At 32.8% G+C, this 26,220-nt stretch overlaps 1 protein-coding gene across 14 annotated transcripts in view; it reads right to left on the bottom strand.

Moving 5' to 3' along the window:
- Positions 1-26,220, bottom strand: part of LOC135204207 (nuclear factor 1 X-type-like) — a 451,271-nt gene that overhangs the window by 13,592 nt on the left and 411,459 nt on the right. For 9 of the 14 annotated variants that reach the window (XM_064234304.1, XM_064234305.1, XM_064234302.1 and 6 more), the window contains 9 exons: positions 25,917-26,114; positions 20,962-21,108; positions 17,762-17,944; positions 12,508-12,669; positions 12,143-12,330; positions 11,116-11,245; positions 10,450-10,625; positions 7,734-7,820; positions 5,322-5,562 (listed from right to left, as the gene is read on the bottom strand). In XM_064234304.1, coding sequence (XP_064090374.1) covers positions 5,322-5,562; positions 7,734-7,820; positions 10,450-10,625; positions 11,116-11,245; positions 12,143-12,330; positions 12,508-12,669; positions 17,762-17,944; positions 20,962-21,108; positions 25,917-26,114 — 1,512 coding nt within the window. The remainder of the gene's footprint in view (positions 1-5,321; positions 5,563-7,733; positions 7,821-10,449; positions 10,626-11,115; positions 11,246-12,142; positions 12,331-12,507; positions 12,670-17,761; positions 17,945-20,961; positions 21,109-25,916; positions 26,115-26,220) is intronic. The other 5 variants (XM_064234311.1, XM_064234300.1, XM_064234308.1 and 2 more) reach the window with 4 other exon arrangements.

The raw sequence follows: 26,220 nt of genomic DNA, 5'->3' as shown, positions 1-26,220 counted from the left end.
TTAATTTTCAGTCATATATTATACACAGAACTACAGCTTTTCTCTACAAAGTATATAAAAGCCTTATTTATTGTTTTAGCCATGGATTTCAAGGTTTTCAAAATCTAGGCTAGGCCAGATTATCGGCTATGAATAACCTTTCTCTTGGCCACCATTCGGCAATATTTTTATTTTCATTCTATGGTTTTTTGTATTTATTTTCTCTCTTGTATATATTAAAGCCTTACTTTTTGTTCTAGCTGTGGATTTCAAGGTTTTCTTCGCTGTCTCCTTCACTCGTTCTTTTGTCTTTTAGGCTGGTAGATACAGAATGCACCAAGCCCACACTACTAGTGACTGTTTGAACTTTATTTCCTTCTTCATGTTGCTTGATGATCTTAAGCTTCATGTCAATATCAATGGATTTCCTTTGCTTCTTGGCAGAAAATCCTTGAGAAGTAGTACTCTTTCTTTTTTCTGACATCTTCACGGGACATACGAGTACTGAAAGCAAAAAATACTACACAACCTATCACAACTGGGTGATGCGCACGAAAGACCATGTGAGGCGGCGAGAGGCAATGAGATGGAGGCTACACTGCCAGCTGCCTCAGCTCAACTTATTGTACACAACTGCGTACAATTACGTACACTCACGACTGTGCTACCACTGCACTACACGTGTCGTAACTTAGAGAGATTTTTATTAAACCAATATCGGACCGGTCATATAAAGCCATCGTAAAACAAGTTACATTGTTAAGTGAGGAGTACCTGTATACCATTTCACTATTGTAAGCAGATATCTACATTTGGTTTGACTGCCTACCTAAGCATTCCAGCAAAAATGAGATTAAATGGGTTTGTAATCTATCTGAACAGAGATCTATTTTTTGTTGCTATCATTGTCTCCCAACAATTGCAACCTTACCACGTAGTTACCATTCACTGTCACTGTCATCATCATCATCTTGTTACTATTCTCATCTGTTGGTCATTAATACCTTCTATAGATAAATTTTACGGTCACAGAAAGAACCAAACAAATGCTTCAAAACCAGAGATACTTTTATATTAAACATGAGTAAAATATCACTAGCACACACTGTTACCATCCAGTTCCAAAATATTCTTCAAAAATAACATGACCTCTATGCCACTAACTATTTGTGTTAAGGGTGTACTTAAGAATATTAGTAAAACATTAAAATATTAATGATTGGCATTGTCCTCAGTACATTACTGCATATTGCTCCTTGTATCTTGGCTGAAGGCACTGAGTTTTAACAAATGCTGATTCACTTACTTAGAAGAAATTTATTTATAATTAGCAGTGATTTGGAACCCATAAGAATCACATTTCCCTTTATTATGATTTCAATCTAGTAATGCTATTTTTCTAACAGTGTTTAAGGTTTGTTACTTTAAGCAGGCTATTTATAAATCCTAACTAAAACCAGTGCTACTGAAAAAAGTAATATGAAATCATGCTTCTACTTGGCTACGTTTGAGAGCAAGGATTACACAAAAGAAATCTTACAAATAGTACCTCTTGAAATTATGGCTGGTAAATGCAGTTAGTAAAGTATACTTATTTAGCTAATTGCTGTATGTACAACTAGTATTTTAGTACTGGTTACAATACTATGAAAGCTTGTCCACCTTGTCTGATTTCAGGTTCCTGTTATAATTATGTGAAAGTTAGTTTATATTCACTTGAAGAAAAACAAGGAAACTAAATCAACCTAACAAAAGATGGTCTGTTACTTCTTGGAAACCTGACCTCTTTTCATTCTATCAAGTGTTGTGGTTTCTCATCAAGTGCAAACAAAATTTTATGAATCATACCAACAAGTCCAGCAAAAAGGCTGGCATTTGGTCAATTAAAAATCATAGCTAACAATACGATACTTTGGCAGATACGAGTCTCCATAAAACATTGCGGTCATGGTAAAGTAAAGTAGACCAATGAGCTGATTAATAGCTCTTTAGGGTTGGCCTGGAGGATTAGATATTTTTACGTGGTTACCTATCATGAGAAACAAATTCCTCTGATTCCTTGTTGGCATAGCAGGGTGCAGTTTTGGTAAAATATTATTTTCTTAGAGGGTATACAGGCGGTCCCCGGGTTACGACGGGTCCGGCTTACGACGTTCCGAGGTTACGACGCTTTTTCTTAAATATTCATTGAAAAATCCGCCCTGGGTTACGACGCTTGTTCCGAGGTTACGACGCTGACGCTTCCGACGCTGACGCTTCCGACGCTGACGCTTCCGACGCTCCGAGTTTACAACGCTTTTAAAAAACACATACTATGATAAGATAAGAATCCTTTATAGTTTAGCACAGTTTCTCTCTCTCTCTCTCTTTGTATTTTCCAACGAAAATAATCACTATAATTCTCTCTCTCTCTCTCTCTCTCTCTCTCTCTCTCTCTCTCTCTCTCTCTCTCTCTCTCTCTCTCTCTCTATATATATATATATATATATATATATATATATATATATATATATATATATATATATATATATATATATATATACTACAAAGATGTATGTTTTTTAGTATGATAAATAAATGATTTACTATTTTCAAATATAATTAATTTATTTATCCAGCAATAATATCAATTCATTAAAGAAAATACCATAGTGAATTAGTAAGATTTTAGCTTATATTTAAAAAAATTATGGAAGAATGAAGGAAATCCCAGTCTTCTTCAAGTAACTTCCAGTAACCTTTTTCTCGAGATCCAGGTACTAAAAACTGTCAGATATATCAAGTTCTGTGACAGCCAGAGGGGAAGAGCTGCAGTGTTGCAATCACGTGGTCCTGATTCATCACTCTCTCTCTCTCTTCTCTCTCTCTCTCTCTCTCTCTCTCTCTCTCTCTCTCTCTCTCATTTACTGAGACTCGAGATTTTTATGTACTTGTACTATTTGTTTTTAATACTTTACTAATAATAATAATAATAATAATAATAATAATAATAACTGTAATTACAAAATTCATATGTGATAGTATTTTAAGAAATACAGTAAGTTACTAATCTATCCATGTCACTTTTAATTAAGGTTAACTCTCTCTCTCTCTCTCTCTCTCTCTCTCTCTCTCTCTCTCTCTCTCTCTCTCTCTCTCTCTCTCTTGCCACACAAGATAATAATGTGTCATAGTGGTAACTCCCTCCCTCTCTTTCGCGGAAGCGTTATAAGTATTTTTTGAGAGAACAGAGAGAGTATAAACACTCTCTCTCTCTTCTCTCTCTCTCTCTCTCTCTCTCTCTCTCTCTCGTCTCTCTCTTCTTCTCTCTCTCTTTTACCGAGATGAAAGAATTTTTATGGTACTAGTATGTAAAATGTTTATTGATAATTTCAGTTATTTAATAATAATAATAATAATAATAATAATAATAATAATAATAATAATAATAATAATAATAAAAACTTTAATTACAAAATTCATAATGGTCGTATTTTAAAGAGATGAAAATGACCTTTCCATTTCACTTGTAAGGATAATTCCTCTTTCTTACTGAGATGAGAGAATTTTTAAGGTAGATGCACGTGTTTATTATATTTTTCATATAATAATAATAAATAATTAATAATAATAATAATAATAAGAATAATAATAATAGAATAATAATAATAATAATAATCATAATAGAAGTAGTAATAATACGATAACTAATTTCAAAAGAAAATTCTTCCCTTTGTCTTTTTCTGTACATATCAATTTCCCCACCTCAACTCGAGTGACACTCGAGCTTGACAATGCCATACAATGGTCAACGAATTTAATGGTGAATCTATGTAATCTCTCTCTCTCTCTCTCTCGTCTCCCTCTCTCTCTCTCTCTCTCTCTCTCTCTCTCTCTCCTCTCTCTCTCTTACTGAGATGAGATCATTTTCATGGACGTGTATGTAATAAGTTTATCATTAATATTTTCCAATAATAATACTATAAGTACAAAATTCATATCTGAGTATTTTAAATACAATAATCATTCCATTTCTCTCTTTTAAATACTGTAAGGACAACTCTCTCTCTCTCTCTCTCTCTCTCTCCACAAGATACTTGTCATACATTTGGTGTTTCTATTTCTTCCTTTTATCTCTCTCGCTCTCAGCAAAAGAATTGATAGACAGACAAACATAATTGCACAGTCCTCTCTTTCTCTCTTCTCTGGAGAAATATATGTATTTATGGGAGGGGGAACAAGTTTTGCCTACAGATGTTCATTTCAATCATTGAAACCGTAAGGAGGTATTTTCTCTCTCTCTCTCTCTTCTCTCTCTCTCTCTCTCTCTCTCTCTTCTCTCTCTTCTCCTCCTCTCTCTCTCTTGTATTTTAATGAAAATATACAATAATTTTTTGAATACACAGTGTTGCACATGAAAAAAGTAAATTAGTGATAATTTTAGAGATACAGCCCTAAGAAAAATTGCAAATTAGTAGTGAAATTTTCCCTGTGGACATGTTTTCAAGAACGTCGTTCCGGCTTACGACGATTTTCGGGTTACGATGCGTCTTAAGAACGGAACCCCCGTTGTAACCCGGCGACCGCCTGTAATCATAAACAATTCACTTTTCAAGAAAAATCTAAATAGCCATAAAAACAAATCTCTGAATTTTTTTTTTAAACACGAGACAATCAGCTGAGGAATACGATATTATTTCATGAATGACACCTTTTAAAAATGGCATTAAAAACAGCTATACAGCATCTCGATGATCGAACAACATTCTCAAGAGAAAAAAAGACTATGGTGCTCAAAAATACCCCATATGAAAGAATTGAATAAACCGTGTAAACAGATGTTATTAAATGATAGTCTAAATAGTAATAGCCAGTGACTGAAGACCTAATACAGGGAGAGAATAAGCCCTAAAATTTTAAACAGCTGATGCAACAAATCTGGAGCCTATACAAATTCCCAAGTTCTCTATAAAAGTTGAGAGAACAATTTCCAATAATAGCAAGGCGATGCAATATTCTGCCTGTTTAAAAAGCTAAATATACTACTTGCAAAGGTAAACCAGTGTGACCCAATCTAGTCAACCGCAGTATTGCACTGTTAGGTTAAAAAATAATTACAGTACATTCATTCTTTCAAAGTTTCAATTTTCTTCAGAAAGCACTTTGCAGTATGTAAATGCATAGAAAAACTCGAAGTCTCATTTTCTCCAGAAAAGAGGAATACTTTTTGTTGCACCTGAATACATACCTTGTGGTTCCTAAATCCATAAAAATTTCTCTTTATCATTAATGCGTAGTAGTATACAGTAATACCAGAAGGCTCTTGACCTTAATGCAAAAGGATCATAAAATAATTCACTTACCATCCTCTATTAGCTGCGCAGAAGTAGCATCTGCAGGTAAAGTTGGCATCAAGGTTGACATAGTAGTATAGTCCATATTTTCATCTAGGTTAATAAAAGGAGTATTCCAACGAGGTACTGGGGGAGTTGATCTGGGAGTAGTCCGTGGCGTAGTTCCGGGTGAAGTAAATAAACTCATACTTGTTGGTGAAATAACCCCAGACATGGCACTTACTGGACTCATATTTGAATATGTAAATAACTGAAATATAAAAACATTCTAATTAATTTACAGACATATCATCAATTAGAGTAATACTATCACAAGCTTAAATTACCCCATAATTTGTTCATGCAGTACAAGGGCATAAAATTCTTGAACTCTGATCTTAAGTAACAGAATCATAAAGTCAATTATCAAAATAGCATTTTTCTGAATGGAGAGGTTTAAAAGTCCAATGTAACTTATATCAGTTTTGAATAAAAACCTAAATATAAAACCAAATACTAAAAATTTGGAACAGTCATTCAGTTTCTTGTAAAACATTGAGACCCAAACAACTTTTTTAATACATTTCAGAAAATTTAGAATTTAAAGCTGTTGCCCAAGAATCAGAAAAACTGGTTATAGCATTATATGAACCAGATTCCTACATTAACTGAAGGCCCTTCCCTTCTGGCTTACTGGATTGTAAAATAAATATTCTGAATTTCCAAAAAGGATGACACTGCATACATGGATGTGAAGGGTTAGTGATGAAAATCTCTATGCTATGCCTGTACAGTGCGTATATAAGCACGGAAAGTATAACACTGGATCTCTCTAGCTTATTCCAGTTCTGTGAATAAATGAAAAGGGCATGAAGAGTAACTGGAAGTGAACTGTCCAATAACATCCAAATCACAACTTTCATAAGACTTGTGTATCTCTTTAAGAATAAATTAAATGAAAGGATAACGCAGCATAGCAATGAAGTTACGTGTGGTGCTTTATACCATAATTTTTACTCTACAAACTTCTCTCCATTCAGCTCATCATTTCTGCCATGGGAAGAATAAAAGTCAACATCTAAATAGAAACTGATACAGGTCTCATTTTTATTTTGTCTTTCAGTAAGTGGCTCCAAGTTCACTGCTTAGTTTTGTCAACTGTTCTTAATTCTAAGTACTTTTAGATAATTTTATATCTGGACACTGGCAACTTGAAAGCATAATTGGGTGACTATCTTAAAAATATCCCATGCAAAATGGACATAAAAAATACGGTCTATTTGACTAGAACAATTATAAAATGTCAATTAAAGCTTACTTTACCTTGTAAGTGCCTCACCTTATCTCTTAAGCAGCTTATACAGTAAGCCTTTAAGTCTGAAGCTTTAATACCCATTATATTCTAAAAATTCTAATCTTGCATTCATTTTTTTCTACAGGCACTTGTAACTATCAAACAAAAGGATCTAAGTAAGTATAACTTGCCATAAATGAATCATACCATCCTCAAATATTAAATACTAATTATTAGTAAACAGAACTTGAATTACAGAGTAAATGACCTGGCCAACACAACAGTGCACTTCTGGATGAATTGCCAAAAATCTTATAAATTTTATGAACATTTTTCACATTTTATACTCTAAATGACAAAAATTTCTGCAAAATACAGAAAAAATTATCTACCATCAAATATGTATTTCATTTCTGCATCATATAAATTTTTAAAATCTTTACAGAATCATTGCAAAATAGCATAAAACCGCGATATTTTCTTGACAAAGTCTAGACAAGTCTAGGTCTGAACATGAAACACACAATACAAGAAGTTAATAGCCTGTAAAATAACTTTGATTTGATACTGTGAGAAAGCCTTTAGTAACAAGTTTCAACAACAAAACTTATTAAAGCCAAACCCAAAACAAACTGCATACTCTAATTAAGTGTATAAATGTGGCATGGGGCAAAATTTTCTTGTGTTACGTACACTGTGGTTGCCAAATGTAAAATAAGTTGTGAAAAGAGTGTACATGCAGTATTATAACATTGAAGAGAACTTTTTTTTTTTATAGATACTGACATCTCAAACAATGGCAGATTGAGGATCAAATGTGCAGTAGGTGCTTTGAACTCAAACACCTGTACCTGTACTCTGTTTTTACCTTGAAAAAAAAACAATTATTACTATACCTTGGTGCACATGAAGACATTCCATTTTTATTACTTTTCAGATGATATAATATATCTTTGTTGAAATACTAGTCAACAACCTACTGTTCACGTATTGTAATTATTTACTTACAGAAATACAAACCTCTAACATACTGTACATACTATAAGTCTTTCATTATAAAAGTGCAAACCCTATAACAAACAATTTCTAGACAAAACCCATGCAGAATAGATAAAAAAATAACCAGCAAACAAACACAGTACACCCACCTGACCATGCTGATGGTTGTGATGATGATGAGAAGGATGAGAGTGGGTATCAGAACGGCTCGTGATGGCTAACTTCAGCGGACCATCCTGTTGATACATATGCACACTTCCAAAGCTAGCGTCACACACAAACATCAAATGATGACTATCCACTTGTTATTTATGATGACATATTTAAAATTTTCTCATGGAATGCAACAGGAGTATGTCTGGGACCATAATCATGAAACTGTGGTCTTTTAAGTCCTGAAGCAGATAACTAGTGAACAGTCCACAAAACATCATACCAAAGGCACACTGCAAATCTAACTAAGTCAAGACATCTCTCAATAAATGCAAACATTCAGATTTATGTAGTTGAAATCAAAATAAAACTAAAATCAGATTAATTCATAGGGACAGACTTGGATATTTAAAATTTACATACTATACAAATATCATGACTTATGTTGAATAAACACATAATTTACTAACAAATGATGTCAACATATTTTTCTTATAGGCAACAGTGGCAGTCCAATGAAGTAAAATCCAACATAACCTGACTGACTGAAGAAAATAAGGGGCCATTGCAACTAAAATCTTTGTTAAATCAATTTAAATTCAGTAGATCCTATATCATAAATAATCAGCATAAAACACTGCATAGGTAAACTATGCTGTTTTTATCAGTTACAGACTGTATACAGCAACTTTTATTACTTGAGAATTTCCTTAACATTTGCATGACAGTTCAAGTGTGTATACAGCAATTTGTAATACTGAAAAACTTGCTCAACAGGTGAATGATAATTACAGTATGTATATAGTTACTTGTAGTATTGGAAAAATGTTCTTATTACTGGAATGAAAAAGATTGCACACCACATTCAACACCTTGATTTCCTGTAACATGAAACTGGCATTTTTTTCATCTAAAAGAGTAAATGACAGACCACAGATCTACAGGAAGATGATTGGCTACCACTGGAGATCAGTTGTTTGATATGGATGTCAAATGATTTTTATGTTGATTATCTGTTCCATTGAGATGGATTCCAGCACTGTAAAAATTAATCAAAGTTAATGTAAACAAAGAATTGTTCATTGGATAAAGTCATACACCTTTGTGAGTTATACTACATTCAAAATTTAACAAAACATTTAAGTAAATTTAGTTGATGGATAATTCTAGGTTTTTGATAAATTAGCTTTGATAACTCCTCTGATCACCATAAAACTTTAATTTTATTGTTGATATATGAGGATTTAGGAATACACTTACCCACAGCATTAAAAGTAGAATGTATGATCTCTTGAAGACTAAATGCTGTAATTTGTTCTGTATGTAAGTTATATTTTCCCATTTCCTTTACTTATAAACTTAAAAGACAGACTTATTTCTTTGTATTTGTAAGAAATTATTATTGGGTAATGATCACCAGCTATAGCCGATTCAAGAAGGACTTCCAAATCTGTTTGCCACAAGGTATGGAAAATAAGGAGAGCTCAACTGATGACAAAGTACAATGCATGTACTATGCAAATTAAAAAAAAATAAGTGCTCATGTCTTCTTTGTTTAAACAACAAACACTACTGTTTTCACATCAGTAGCTCTTTTATCTGGTCAACATATCTATCAGTAAAGTAGCAGTCTGAATCCCAGTGGGTTATTTCACTAAATTCACATAGTAATAAAATTATGTTTTATAAATATGAGGCATTTTTGTTTGATTTGTTACATTTATTATAATTACTGTTCTTGACAGGATGATGTAATGTTAAGGCACAGCACTGATATTCAGGACTGGATTACAATTTTAATATTACTGTATACTATAGGTAATTTTACTATGAATGTGCATCTGTGTTCAAAGTTCATTATCAGTTTTAATGGTTTGACTGGCTAAATCATTATATTGCCCATGTAGGTATGCAAAAACGCGGGGTTATACTCTTATATCATTGATTAAAGTTCACATAAATGAATTTTATTTAGAAATTTAATCATATGCAATTGGATTATCTATGGACTGAATATTTAACTTAGGATAATTCAGTTACGGTGATTCACTGCTTTGCTATTTTTTTGCTATTTCTTAACAAGTTTGTTTTTATCTGCACAGGCAGTTATGACTACTGTTGTGTTTGGCTTTCAGATACTGTACATTATTTGTCATCTTATTTCATTTGTTAAACATTTATAAATGAATTTTTATAAATTTGAGACTAAATATTTTTTTCTGAGTGTACTGTTCTACACTGATACTGCATTTATGTTAAGCAAATAGGACTTCACCATTTTGTAAAAAGCCTTGTTTAGATGTGTGTCCCTAGCAAACACGCTATAAATATGTTCTCAAGCTTAAATACATATTCTGTAATTCTAAATGTTATGCAAATGCTATGCATAGATAATGAATCTGCCACATGAGCCTACTAAAATCTGTAAGTTGCAAGATGCAAAGTAAATTTTGGTGCTCTGTTTAGTTCTTGTGAATAATCTTTATCAATTTTAGCATACAAAGCACTGCCATTTACTTCATATTAAACTCTTTAACTGGACATACATCACTTCCTAGCATGATTCCCTATGAATGCTTACTTAGAAGTAAGATGAATCTTACTTCCAATGATATTATAATCAAGCAAAACATACACCACAAGCAAGTACAACCCACAAAACACAAGTAAGAAGAAAACTGTCATAAAGGCCTGTTTTTGCGATCAGTGTACCTGTGAAACAGGAGGTGCAGAAGTAGCAGGAGGAGGAGAATTTAGCCCATCATCTCTTCTGTCTGGTGGAGAAACGTCAGGGAGTATGGCTTCACCATTGCCACCACTACCACCAGCAACAGAGTGCGGAGGAGATACAGGACTCGGAGATACACTGCCACTGTGCGTTAAGTCAGCTGAAATATAAGGAAACAGTTAACTGACAAGTTTAACTTGAGAATTATACGAAAAATTAATGTATTATGATAGGAAAATTATGTTTATTGTGGTGCATGTTTACTCTGATGTATTATTACCCTAATTTTCTCTTAATGGAAGTACCTCAATGAGTAGTTTAATAATAACAGTGTACAGTACTTCTATTCATTAAAACATTCATGAAAACTAATTTGTAATGTGAACACTTTAACCATATTATGCAATTGTCACTTTATTTAAAAAAGTGAACTGCTTTTAAATAATTCACAGCAACTTGTGTAACTTTTGCCAGGAAATGAATACAAGTAGAGAGAGAGAGAGAGAGAGAGAGAGAGAGAGAGAGAGAGAATGACGGGGGAGATGAGAGAGAGGAGAGAGAGAGGAGAGAGAGAGAGAGAGAGAGAGAGAAAGGACGAGAGAGAGAGAGAGAGAGAGAGAGAGAGAGAGAGAGAGAGAGGCTTAATTTACCTGTAGATCTGATAATAGCAACAGGCCGAGCCATTGGAGGTGGTGGAGGGGGAGGTAGCATGGAGCCAGCTGTGTAGTAACCACCTTGGAGCTTTGTTGGACTTCTGCTAATCCCAGGAGGCGATGCCTGCTGTAATTGATGATAAATACTAAAAAATCAGTCATCTTTACCATACAACAAATTTGGATAATCATCCTTTAGCGAAGGTTCTAAGAATGAAGAGAAATAACAATCAAATATTCAAAATAAGACATAAAAGCAAATGACTCTGGTACGTGTGTGTCAGTTCTAGGAAATGTGTAATTTAAAAACATTATTTTTCCAAGACTTTCTGATTTATAACAAAATATATTGTACATATACATAAAGATCCTCTTTCATGAACAAGTGGATTTACCATATCTGCCTGAGTATTAGATGCAACAATGAATTAGATGCACCCCTATTATACCAGGATATTTTGGAGAAAAATTATTTGAGGAAAAACATATTTTATGTTGGCAGTGAACCCTGAAAAAGTTCAACCCTCTTAGTATTCTTATGTTCTTTGGCACAGGCCTTGACATCTAGCTTGAATTTAATGTTATTGCAATGCCTTCAATCCTTCTTGTAATATGGATCTGAACTCTGAAGAAATTCTATGGCAAAAATGTCAGAGGTATAATTCAATAGTTGCAGGAATTACCATTAGGGTGTCAGCATCAATGGATAACTGGATTTCTTTAATAATCTCATGTCCATGAGATCTTAATCAGAACTTTCATTCCCTTTTTTTTTACAGTTTTTTGCAATTTGAGCTAATGTCAATGAAGGTTAAATTTTATAACACAAACCCATTATTTACAGTTATGTTCCTACTCATTCCTACTTAACTGGAACCCAAGGTCCACAAGACATGCATTCATAGCATTTCTAGTCACTCAGCAGATGATCTTCTCCTCTTTAAATTTGGGAATATATGTCACGTTTGTTAAGACCTGAAATTGAAACCAAGACTTATAATACAGAAAAATAATCAGACTTTACCTGGGCATGCTGGGTATTTTGTGCTTCCTGACAAACAAGGGTAACAAAATCTGAAAACGTATCATGACCATTTTCGTGGTATTTAGTAGGTGATGGAGGTGCTGTTTCATGGTAATAGCTTGGCGTTGCCATGACGGTATTACTTAGCGACATAGGTGGCAGAACTGCTAAAAAATAAGAATCATTAACTAAAAAGAGCGTTCAAGAGAAGACTTAACTCTAATACATACACATTCTTCAATACTTACATATTACTAGCTGATTATCAAAATTATTTCTAATATCCATGAACCAAAAAATTTCATAAATATCCTGTGGTCACAAAATATTTGCAACAAAAAATATTCAATTAAACCAATTCTTACCTTCTCTTGGATGAGGTGAAACAACAGTGCGTGTGTGTTGATCATGACTAGATAAAGACTCTAAAGATGGTGCTCTAACTACAGGTTGTAGAGTACCTGATGCAGCTATCGTTACTTTTCCACCACTATGTACGAGATGAGGAGAGTGAACAGATGGAGGGCCTGTAGAACATCATTTGGTTTATTAAATCACAGGTAAATACAAGGATTTTTTTTATTATTCTCAAAAACCTAAACACTTAGTGAGCATTTCCTTTTTCTATTAATACTACCACTTAGTGAACATTTCCTTTTCTATAAATACTAATAGTTATATTACTTCTACAAAATCTAGATGTGAGTAACTAAGAAGAACAACTATTTTTATGAAACAAGTATGAGTTCATCATCATTTATCAATCATAATCTATAAAACCATTGCATAAGTACCCCAAGTTGTTCTCACACTTTTTTCTTTATATTGAGAAAATACTGTATGAGTAAAGCTTAAGCATATTTGATGCAAACTCTTAGTGATCAAGTATATCTAAAAATAAAACTTATGATAAACATGAATATAATGTATTATACACCTCTGCAATGTAATAATTTTAACTTACAGAGAATGAATATGTTTTAGACACATTTGTTAAGTAATATTCACAGGTTTTATAAAACCCAGAATACTAACCACTAACAAAGCTGTTACGATAATACAATATAATAAATAATATAACATTTGTCGTCAAGTAATGCAATTTTATTATTAACCAAACCTAGTGTATATGAACAATATAGAATAGTTCAAAATTGCTTTTGTTGTACAAAATATTTCTGAGAGAAAAAGACATATTCCTTAGATTTTTCTTTCAATTTTCTTGCTTTTGTATAAACTGTAATAAGGAATGAAAACCATTAATCTTTTATGAGATCTTGCAACAACAACAACAAAGAACTGTAAGTGAAAAACTGAAATTTAAAAAAATAATGTAGATATTTCATAATCTTAAATAAAATGTTTAAATAAATGTGATGAGCACAATTTCTTTCTAAGAGGAATTAAAGAACCAACTTATTTTCTTTACGTAATAATGGAAATACTAGCAATCAGTAACATGGTCAACATAGTAACATGTCAACTTTTTGTGTATTTCATCATTATTTTCTCTGAAAACAGAAAAGATGTCTTGCTTACTTGGTTAAATATAATCTTTTATATAGCTTACTTGTTTTAAAAATAAAAAAAAGCCTGCAAAAAGAGAACAAACTGCATGATATTCAATTTTACTATGTTTATGTAAGCATGTTTCATTTTATACCCAGACAAAGTAATTACTGGAGAAGATGGGCGCTAAAATTAGTGGTATGCAGCTAAATCTGTCTTCATAATCTAACACTAAAAAACAGGAAAATAATTTTTTCTATTGAATATTAATGATTATCTTAGTACATGTACTATATAACCTAATTACCCTACTCAAAGCTTTTAAAATAAATTATGATGCTAGATTCTTCCTTCTCTACTGATTAAATGGAGGATTACTTTAAAAATAATAATTAAAAAATAATTCATAGGTTACATTTATCAGAGGGATTTTCAAAATATTGATTCTCATTGTCTTGCAGGGTTCTACGTATTTAGTAAATAAGAACCTTAACAACCAGTTGGATTTAAAGGCAAGATCCTCAAATAACCCCAGCCTGCATTAATACATGGTTTCCTGATAAAATTCAGGGGCAAAATCCTCATATATGCACTGCATGCTTTACTCACAATTTCAGAGTGCCATAACTGCTGACTGAACCTCAAAAGGGAAAAAAACCCAGTAAAAAAAAGACCACAAATAGGTAAGAAAAATAGACACTGCGTTAACAACTGGGAATACCTAAAACAAAAACGAAAAATACTATCATGCAAATATCTATGAAATCTATACAAACAATGTCTAATATCTTTATAGCCAGACATTTACTTCAAACAGCTTGAGAATGTGGTACAATTAAAAGAATTCACACTGCACATCAGCACAACTGGAACCGCAATGTAAAGGTTATGTTCAGCTCTTCTCAAACAACTAACTTTGCCATAGTATAAATTAGTATAAAAATATTCAGTAAATGAAGTACATAGGTTTAAGACATATCCCAAGAAATATTAAGGGGAAAACATTTACAGAATTTTTGTGAGGTGTACATGACAGAAATTTGTCAGTACAGTGTGGTACTAAATAACATTGCATGACAGAAATTTGTCAGTACAGTGTGGTACTAAATAACATTGCTAGATCTTTGCAAAGAGCTGGTTTTATTACAGATGAATTCATGAGGATAAGGAGGAATCTGGAATGTTGGGATTGAGGAACTGTGTTGAAGTTCTGTACTCTTTAGATTGCCATGGTAAAATGACAGGTTTTGTAACTGCTGTACTCAATGAAAATAATTAGGAATGAATAAATGGATATGAGTCTCTGGTAAAATAATTTTAAAGGTGATCTCCATCCTCTTCATGAGCAGTTACAAAATAAGTGGAGAAGTTTATGATAGCTAATCAATTTCATTCTTTTAGAGTTTTGTGAATTTTTGAATGGCATCATAATCAATGATAATATTGATTACAAAGGAATGAATAGCACTTCAAATACAATAAAAAAGCAAAGATTACAGTTAATACAATTAACTCTCAAGCCACTGCTGCAATATTGACTGATAAGTTGCAGTGTTGTTATCATATACATCTGAAATATGCACACTAATCGCAAGCCAATATAAAACTTAACCATAACTAGTATGCAGTAAAAACATATTCAACTTCTATGTGAACAAAATGCAACAAGTAAAACTACAGACTAAAGGAATACCTAAATAAAAATTACTTTTACTTTATCATTGTTTTATCCTTTCACTAATATAAACTAAAGCTAGTTTGATTAAAGAACATTTACGGTACATATGTCTTCATTTGGAATGAATTTATGACTTAGCTTTCACAAACAATACAAATTCAGAAATTAGAATGAAATGTAAAGCTTTAGTCAACAGGAGTTAATGAGTATTGTAAATATATGTAGTTCAAGATGTAGAAGAAGATATTCTAAGAGTGGAAGTCCTTTAGCAATAAAAAGTCATAAAGATCTTCTCTTTGCAATTCTAAATAATCTGTCATCAAGGGGCAGGAATTTAATTACATATAACATTATTGCACTGATATTAAAATAAGTTGATTTCAGACTTTTGGTTTTGGAGACTAGCAAAGCAAGTACGTAAATTTAATCGAATATGCCGTACTGGATATAATATCTACTCTACACATTCTCAGAGTGCTACAGCTAGAATTATCCTAAAAATTACTTTAAGTTTATATCCGTACTATTACCAATCTAGTTCTAAAAGATCAAACTCAGAAAAGCATACATAATTACAAAATACTAAACAGTAAAAAAGATACAAAATTCAATATAAAAAAGAAAAGTTACTTTCTTTCAACTTGGATTTACTTTGTATTTCAAGAAATTAGTTCCGTGTATCAAATATTTATCTTACCAACACAATAGTATAGTAAAACTAATTCTAGATGCAATTCTGTATTATACCAAAAATGGTTCTCTAATAGAACAATAATTTCAAGTTCAAAATCTTCAACGGCTAACCCAAATGAAAAATCGTAAAACAGTCTTACTTAATCATGAAAACTAAATGAAAAATAAAAATGTTGAAACTTAGTATATTATCACTTCTGAGTTTGATCATGAAACATAAAAGAGAGAAGAATATGACGTTCTTCATATCTTTCTAGTGCTGCTTTAGAGATCAAGAATCAATAGATATCAGAGGAAAGATTGAATCTTAGATTAAAGATAACAGTACCTGCTGTTTCAGGCTATAATATACAATAAAAATGTCAACAAAAAAATACAGTTTAAAATTGAAACTCCTAATTTCTCAGTACCTGTACCCATACCAATTTTTTTAGTAAATTGATGTTGGTATTTCATAAGTTGAAAGGTCACCTCACAAGTACTACAACTTCCAACCTTAACTCTTGAACACAATTATGATATTTGCCAACCTGGATCATTCTACTACTATCTCTTCAAATGTTACTTGATGGTTCTTAATAAGTACCGTAATTATACCTCACATAGTCTTACAGTAACTCCCTGAGCAGTTCACACACTAAAACAAATAAGAGTAAAACCAATTGCAATGGAGATTCAAATCTTCCTGACTGTCAAGAACTGAAAAGACTATAAAACAAAACTGTGATGGTTAAGTTCCAAACACCTTTTACTCCATTGGTTTACTATAGTAATTTGGATAACAAAGTATCTACTTCAGAATATACTGAAAATCTCTTCCTTAAAGGACAAAAATATGTGCTCTAAAGAATGTTCATGAAAGTATGTTTTGGATTTCTCTTTAAAAAAAAGTGTGACAGTTCTGGGTTTTTGTGGGTCAACCTATCCATTCTCCTTAAAAGCTACGAACCTTGCAACTATCAGTTTAAAACCTGATTAATTTTATATATAAAACACAATTAGGATATTATAACCTATTGTTTCTGGTGTTTTAATCTCAACTATCCTATCTCTATATTACAAAATACAATACTAGGTAGTTGTATACTTTTTCTATCTGTAATGATAGTCTATGCTTAATACCTATACTCGGTTTTTTTTCCATCTGGCCACCTGCCTGTGGTGTTTGTGTATGGTAACACTGCGTACCGAGCTTTAGATAGTTACATTTAGCTTACATTCAACAATTATAATAATATCCTATTTCAAATATTAACGGTGTACGTAATTTGCATACAGTAAATTATTAAAACACTTTTCAGTTGCAAATGTACACCCAGATATCCTGTTATTTACCTAAAACTTACACATAGTGTAACTATCTAAAGCCGGGGACGCAGTGTTATCATACGCAAACACCACAGGCGGGTGGACAGATGGAAAAAAACAGAGTATAATCATGACAACAATTTTCAGTGCATCTACACATTCAACAATAACAGTACATACTGAGAAATTATGGAGGTGTCAATCATATCAATGAACTTCTTCAACCTTCAACTTTTAATTTTTAAAACCAATAAGGTAAATTCAAAACCTATCACAGGTAATACTGTCAGAAGATAGCAGGAGAGAGAGAAAGAGCGAATACCGAGAGTGTGTTGCGAGTTGTGGTGAGGGGAAGTGTGAGGGTGAAGGAAGGTGCTAGACGCGGCTGCTGCTGCGGACGCTGAAGCTGCCGAGGGAGCCCACCAACCCACCGTGGTCGATATCAGAGTGCCATGATGAAGTATGAGATGAAAGTGATGCAGGAGACTGGGTGTAATATGCCAAATCTGTTTTGTTGTCCATGTTATCTTCTTCAGAACTCAAGCGACGGACTCTTTTGCTGCGGGGCTCTAGAGGCGAATGTGGATCATGTGTTCGACCCATGGAAAGAGGACCTGAAAAATTAGATAGGCATTAACATCTTGATTTTCAACAAAATTAACACTATCTGGTACCCTGTAATATCATGTATGAAACTGATATAAAATGTCCAAGTTGGTTCCAATGACATACAGCCACACATAGCAAACCAAAGCTCAGCACAAAAATGCTAATTTCAATAGGCATATCAAGATGCTAAACCTTTCGGCAAAGAATTTCAATTAGAAGTTACTCTGTAAAGATCTCAACATAACTTCAGTGCCACTGCTAATGCACGATGTTAATCACTGTTACTGACATCTTTACCTGTGATGTTAAGTACTATTTCAATTTTAACCACTGAAAATGAATGAACTTAAAAATTGGCATGTCATATTCATTTATATTCTAGATAAAGGGGTAACCAGGGACATACATGGGCAAATTTAAAACGGACAAAACAGGGTTTCTAGGTATTCTTGTATAAAGACTAAATTCATTGATCTTATCCATGTGTCTGTATGCAATTGCATTTACTTAAGGGTTGGTTACTTTGACACGCACAATGTATTTAAACATAGTAAGTAAAAACTGTTAACTGATCTCAAAAGGACGTTCTTCTGCTGTTAAAAGCAGGACCTTCAAGAAGTTGTGGTATGTACTACCAAACATAAAACTGGTTACAGTATAGAGTACCTTTTTTATGAGGAACACTGTACAGTACATAGAAAATAATCTACACAACATGTGAAGAATTAAACTTAGTCAATACAAAAAAATACAACAAGATATTAGAAAGTCCTTTTCCCCAATTCTGGTAAAGCAGAATAAGGTAAAATTACGTAAAACAAAACCTGTAATACAAAACCTAAGTGAAACTTGAAACCTAGTAATCATATGTACCGTATGTATATCTGATCTTTCCAGTCTCTTCCTGACAAAACATTAAGTTTTGTAAGGCAAGGTATCCTTTAGAAAGTTTTTGAACCCTGTGTGGGTTAAGCAGTTATTGATGTAGCAAAAATATTAGTATGTCAGGCATCAATTTTGTTTTGCTTAAGTTGCTCTGTGTCTAGAACATAATTTGTCATGCTACTGATGTCTCTCTATGATAGGAAGTGATTGCTAATCCTTGTTAACTACTGAAAACTTGGCCTCAATGAAAAGCAATGCATCTCTGTATTTAAATCAATGCATCAAAACATGCTGGAGAAAAAGTCAATCAAGGCTGCATTAAATTTGGGGAATAATTATTATTTGAAAAATATATTTGCTAACAAAAGACATCAAACTTATGCGGTGACAAGAAGCATACGATAAAGATAAGTTGTTGATGGCTACAATCTCACATATTCTGTTTGGATTCTATGAACCAACAGTATTCACTCAAGTTATCTCAAAATGTTTGCTTGTTTGCCACTTTGTATATTCTATGAATACTATATCAATCCTTTGAGATTCCAATGATGTAATTCATTAAATGAAAAATTAACCATAAATACTGGTGTTGGATAGCATTGGGATGATGTTTGACTAGTGTACAATGTTTTAACTCTAATATGGAAGTAGTGGCAGTCCAAAGAGAATTACCATTAAACCAATCCCAAGTAAAAAAAATCATAAAAATTTCTATTTTTCCTTCAGACAGTTAAATGTATTAATTGACATGAATAGCATCAACACATAAATCAATTGAGTGAGATACACAGTACTTTTTCATGGTAAAAAAAATATAAATGATTTCTCCTATTTTCATACAAAAAATATAGAAATGTATGCTCTAAGGTTACTTCAGCATATTCTAACTACATAATTTTGTTATTCTACATTTTGAAACAGGTGAAATACATAATTACTATTTAGTTTCAAAACGGCACAAAATTAGTATTCTAGGATAAATAATTAGCAGTAAACAATAAAAAAAATTATCCCTAAGCTCATATGCTGAAAGGCAGAAAAGTGTTTTAACCACAGACAAGTTTTATACAGATACATACATTTATTTGGTTATGTATGAATGCAGGCAAAGTCATATGCATTTATACATAGCTATGAATGCAGAACATTTCTTCCACTTTGTATATGAAATGTGTATTAACATTTACACATTCTCAGCACTAATTATTCACATTAACTTAATTTTGTAACACATTAGCTAGAAATGAATTAAAATCTATGGCAAAACACAGGGATTCTCTTTCACACAGCATGAAGCAATGTCAAAAGCAAGGAAAGCAAGTCCAGGCAGTGTTAAAATGTCTCAAAAAAGCATCCCAGGCAGAGAAGCAAGCATGTAGAGGACTAGACCTCACGCAGAAAGAACAGCAATTTTGCTCAGGGTAATTCCACAGAGTTTAGACATTCACATTTATGAATAAATATCCAGATAACAGGACAAACAAATTTACTTTGCATACATACATAAAATCAACAGAATGTTCAAGTAACTCAGTATGTGAGTGTTTGTTCTAAGTATACATCTGATAAGTGCAGTAAGCCTTAACTAAACCGCTCCAACTTTGTCTCACAAATGTTTTTGCAGAGAATGTACAATATGTCCATGTTTTTAAACACACACGCATTTTCATATTTACACATATGTACATATATACAGCATACGTGTATATATATATATATATATATATATAATATATATATATATATATATATATAAGATATAGTATACCCTATGGTATACATATGGGTATGTATAAGTATACACACACAAGACAGCAGGAGTGAAGAGGTACATATCCATAAACATTTAATAAATTGTAAGTAGTAGGGTGTCTAGTTATACACACAGGCACCAAATATCACAGTGACACCAGAGTCGAATTTATAATTGAAAAGGATAATTACAAACTCTAAAACAACACCAATAAACTCTTAGCTTCAAGCAGAGCAAATTTCAATTGAGTAAAAGGAGAACCTGCAAGGAAAATGAGAAACGGAACAGATCATTCTTGCTTACAGTCTACACACTTCAATTCCACTGCACAAGTCAGAATGGATAAAATGTTTCATCATCAACAAGATAAAATTCACTTACTATCGGCACGCTCCATATACGTGCTGTAAGCGCCAGCCATGAGTGCATGGTCAGGTACCGGGGATGTATAAGTTGTGTAGTAAGGGGGATTCTCCATTTTGATAGTACTCACGCCTGTTCCACTGCTACTCATAGCCATGATGGAGGCTGAATAAAAGCAATATATACTTTCTGTAGTTTCTTGAAAGACTTGTCAAATCGCTTACCAGTCTAAAGCTACTTAATGTCATGACATAAGGAAGTACAGTATGAACAGATCCAACGGTACCTATCTGTATTATCAAGGTTAAAACTTTCTTAAATTATAACAACTTACTTTAATTAAATTATGTTATAGAAATACTAATTCCTACAATACATGTATAAGAATATTTTTTATAGTTCTAATGATTTTACAGTTAAGTCCAGATTAAATTTTTGAAGTACTATCATGTCTTTTTGCATACAAATGTCATTCTCAAACTTCTCTTCCAGCAGCAATGCAAAGATACTTATATTCTACTGTCACTCACTCTCCATAGTTTACAATATAGAATACGCATGGAACACAACACTGGACCTCTGTGCCATGAACCACCGTAACAATCCATCCCCCTACCTGACCAAAACACAGCCATCAAGATCATCATTCAGCTTCAAGAGACTAAAATAACTGAGACAAGCGTGCCACCCAATTCATTGTCTCCATTCAAGATCATCTCAAGCTCTTAAAATATCAACCATAAGACATAAAACTAACTAGTTTGGCTTGCATTAATCTGCTTCCCCAACCAATATATTGCACATAAGTAGATTATCATATACATGTAAACAAACTTGCACAATACCATAAGTACAGTATAAAAATACAAGTCTTTGAAAATAATGAGACTGATTCAGCATAGTATTTAATTTCAATTTGATTATTGTTCACTAAAACATTACTATTTCTGTTTCTTGGGGTAATACAAGAAAAGATAAAACTGAAATATCTAAGACTATGTATTACTAAATTACAAAGAATACTTTCACCTGTAAATTTATGGGGAAGTTTCATACGCATTCTTTGAAAATAAGGGATCAAGCACATATTTGGAAACTCACTTCAAAGCTACATTCATGCAAACAAAGATGATACAGCATCATTTAACTAACAATGAACAAATACATAAAATAATCTGAAGAGTCAAATCCTATCTAACTTTACAGCTTTAAAAGGACACTGCATTCTAAAGACACTACATTCAACAGGACAGGTCCTAATTTAGTTAAAAAGATACAATAGTTGATAAAATTAATTATGCATACATATATATTACTATATGTACAGTATAAAGAGTTTTGTAGAAAATGGAATGATGATAAAAAGCCCTATGATTTGGAACTTGAAGTCATAGATAAGATATCAAACAAAGGTAACCTGAACGTGATAACTATAGAGGCATTGTTTTTATGTAGATTATGTATATCTAATGAAAATATTAAGTAAACGTAAATTTATCTTCAAAGGCTTGATGAAGAGATTGATAAAAAGCTTCAGAGATGAAAAGGCTTATTTTTGAGAGGGTAGTACATAGTTGCACAGATCAAATACTCAAGACATATTGTGAAGCAATGTATGCAATTTAAATATCTACTTCTGATACCCTTTGTTGATTACCAGAAGGCATTTAAAAGCATCCACAGACAAATATTATGGAAAGTCTTGCATTACTAAGGCATTCCTGTTATATATGCAAAGCTAACTGAAATCATCCATGAACAAAGTGGTAGATAAGAAGTTAACATTGATGTGGTCATGTCAAGTAAATTTCCTGTAAATGATGGGGGTGCTACAAAGGAAAGTTATTCCACTTTTGCTCTTTGCCCTTCTCATAAGTTTTGTGGTGAAAAAGTGGGTGAAGATGAAAAATAAGATTTAGTCTGGAGTAACGATAGAAACTTGCAGACTTGGAATATGCAATTGATGATGTTTTCATCAGAAAATTATCAAAAGATTGACAGACTCTTTTAATACAATAGTACATCGTATATCTAGACAGATGAACCTTAAAATGAACCTAACAAATCCAGATGTAATGTGGATAGTAAGCACAAAAGAACATAACACCAAGATGGAGAAAGTTTAATTAGGGTGAATCTTTCAAACATTAAGTAACAATGATATCCAGTACAGGTTTTCTCAAGTTGGAATTTTGTGAAAGACTAAAAAATGCAAATCAAACTAAGGGTTAGCTTAATAAGATATAAAATAAAATATTCTGAAACTGCATACAAGAATAAGATTATACGTAGTATGATCTGTGTTGCCATACAGATATGGATCACAGTATGAAAACAAAACTATGCCCACAAGATTTTCTCAATTTAAGAGTAAAGTTTTTAGAAGAGAATATTTAGAATCAGCTGGCAGAAGAGAGCTAAATATGATACCAGAAGGGAAATTCCAAAAGTCCCATATGAAGATGATATAATGATGTAAGTGAGATCAAGATAGCTTACACATATACATACTCTCCACAAAACTATAGAGAAAATACTGTGTGAAGATCCAGGAAATATGAGAAGGAAGGCTGGAAATGTGTGGAAAATAAAGCACTGGAAAGGCAGGATACGTTTACAAAAGAATGATGGATGTCAGAGAACATATAAAATTGAAATGATTGATGAAAATTGTATATTTCATGAAATTACAGTCATTAAGATGATTACACTATATGGTTGGATTATAATGTAAAGATGCCTTACAGTGTCTAGATGGTTGCTAGAAAATTCAATAAATTTTTTTTTATATTCCCATAATGTAAGAATAAATTGCATTCATCACCATCTCACTTTACAAGTAATCACTGCAGTGTTTTATCAAAAGTGTTATCATAAGTAATTACCGCAGTACGTAGTATTAAAAGAGTTATGTATTCTTAACATGATGTTCAAAATGTGCTCTACAAGGCAGTAACAGCCTTTAAACCATCAAAAATTCTAGTGATGCAATCTACTTTGCAATGCAATTCTACCATATCTTCAAATAAGTTGAGGCCAGTGATCATGCATGGCGAACATTTAAAGCCATACAAAGCCTGCACATACTTATACAATTTAAAATCTAAACACAATGCAAATGCCAATTAGAAGAAAAATTCTAATGCCCGTCTATACAATAAATAAAAAGTATTAAAAGCTTAATTATAATCTCATAGACATGTTTACTCAATTATCCTATCTTTATTCAAAAGAAAAAATAATAAATAAAGAAAAAGGTGTGAGAGAAAGAGAGGAAGAGAGAGAGAAAATCATCTTACTACAACTTAATTAAGATCTAATGTCTACTTGTTCTGCAAAGCCCTATAAACTATTATTACCCAATACTTATTCAATGTTCTCACACGAAAGACCAGTGTTACCATAGGACAATAAAATAAATGAAGAATAATACTATCAAACAATATTATAAATAGCCCCTAAAACAAGCCATTATTAAATATGTACTGCCATATACCTACAAAGATCCACACATCAGCGTTAACAGTACTCACCCTAAAATCTCTCAGCACACACTCTTACTTTCCACAGCATTCTTGAGAGCATCTTTCACACATTTACATAAAGCATCACATTCTTGATATATCACCCGACGATACATTCAGAGCCTTGGATGTGTCAAAGGATTACTTACTCCAGACAAATGTCTTTTTTTTTTTTTTTTTATCTTAACCAATCTAACTTTGTTGTCATTTAACTTTCTTCAGAGCATTGCTTACAAGAAGTACAACCCCTATTCACTTTAAAGAAAAGGATAATGTCCAGGCCAAATATTATTGAGATCAAAGGACATCAATTATTTCAAGATACTACGAAGGGACATGACTATAAAAATCCAGAAAGTTCTACATTTGTGATACTAACAAAAAATTCATCTCTTAATTTCCACTTATTGGGCCACCTTACAACCTTACAATAACAAGACAGCAACACAGTATTAATAAGTTTGACAATGTCCAGTCATAAATTGATCGCTTATAATTCTGTTTGAAACTCTATTCCAAGTTAATGAAATAGTTGTCAGAAAATAAGGAGAGATTTACAAACGTAATCCAAAGAAACCCTTTTTACTACAATAAGGCAATCCCCGGTTATCGTTGGGGGTTCCGTTCCGATAGCTTGATGATCAGCGAAAATTGCTGATAACCGAAAATTGGAGACTTTTGGAGCTTGTTGGTGTCGATAACCAGATTTTGGCACCAGTAACCAGTTAATGGTGTCTCTATTGGGTATGTAGTATTAGTGCCAATACTCTATTATTACCGCCAATAACCAGAAATCGGCTCATTTCGGCGCAGAAAATTGACAAGTGCAATAAAACTGGATTGCTGATGACCAAGGCTGCAGACAACAGGGGACTGGCTGATACTACAAAATTATACATATTGTTATTAGATTTCTACATATGAACACTGAACACCCACATAACAGGTGGACTGTAATGTAATGGGTTGCAATGCATTAACAGGACTGCTACTATAACACGATTATGCAAGCATATACACTGTGACAGAATATTCAATCTAGAGCAATTTGCAAAAACTTTCAGACAATGACTCTGAAAAGTGCTCGTCGTTTTATGAGAAAATGTCTTATTTTGAAGGAAATTGGCTTTCTGATAATACTTTATGCAAACGAGCATCCTTATTCAACCTGGACTGATGTTTAAGGAACCCACTTCCAAACAGAGTGTATGTTGGATGGATAAAGGCCATTTGTGTCTGAAATAAAGCTTTTGAATTTGAATCTCCTTCCCACGAAACATGACAGGGTGACATTCTTGGAAGCAAAGAAATTGCGGGGCAGACATTCTGAAGTGGTAATTTTATAATGTAAACATTTCCCTCCTTGATATATAGATGTACCCTATATGACAACTGTCAGACCACACCCAAGGCTCTGTGTCTATCTTTCTCCACCTTTCTCTCTCTCACCTCTCTTCTCCTCCATCCACTTATCTTTTCCTCCATTACGCTCTCTCTCTTCCATCCTCGCGATAGACGCTAGTAGGTTGGACTCACTTTTAGAGAGTCTCCACAGTTCCCGGGCAGAAAAACAGCCTGTAGCAAGGATGGTACTGTTGTATATAATGCCGTTAATGCCATTGTATGCCACGCTGTGCACTGGGTGACCTGCAATGAAAGCACAAGGGGAAATTACAGGAAGCTGAAAACAGATTCAAGTTTATGTTGGACTATTCTGCCTTCAGCTATATTTTCATTTCATTACTATTATTAT

The sequence above is a fragment of the Macrobrachium nipponense genome, chromosome 44 (assembly GCF_015104395.2).
Source record: "Macrobrachium nipponense isolate FS-2020 chromosome 44, ASM1510439v2, whole genome shotgun sequence".
Taxonomy (NCBI): Eukaryota; Metazoa; Arthropoda; class Malacostraca; order Decapoda; family Palaemonidae; genus Macrobrachium; species Macrobrachium nipponense.
Note: the sequence above shows the minus strand (reverse complement) of the source record. Positions and strands in the feature narration are given on the sequence as shown.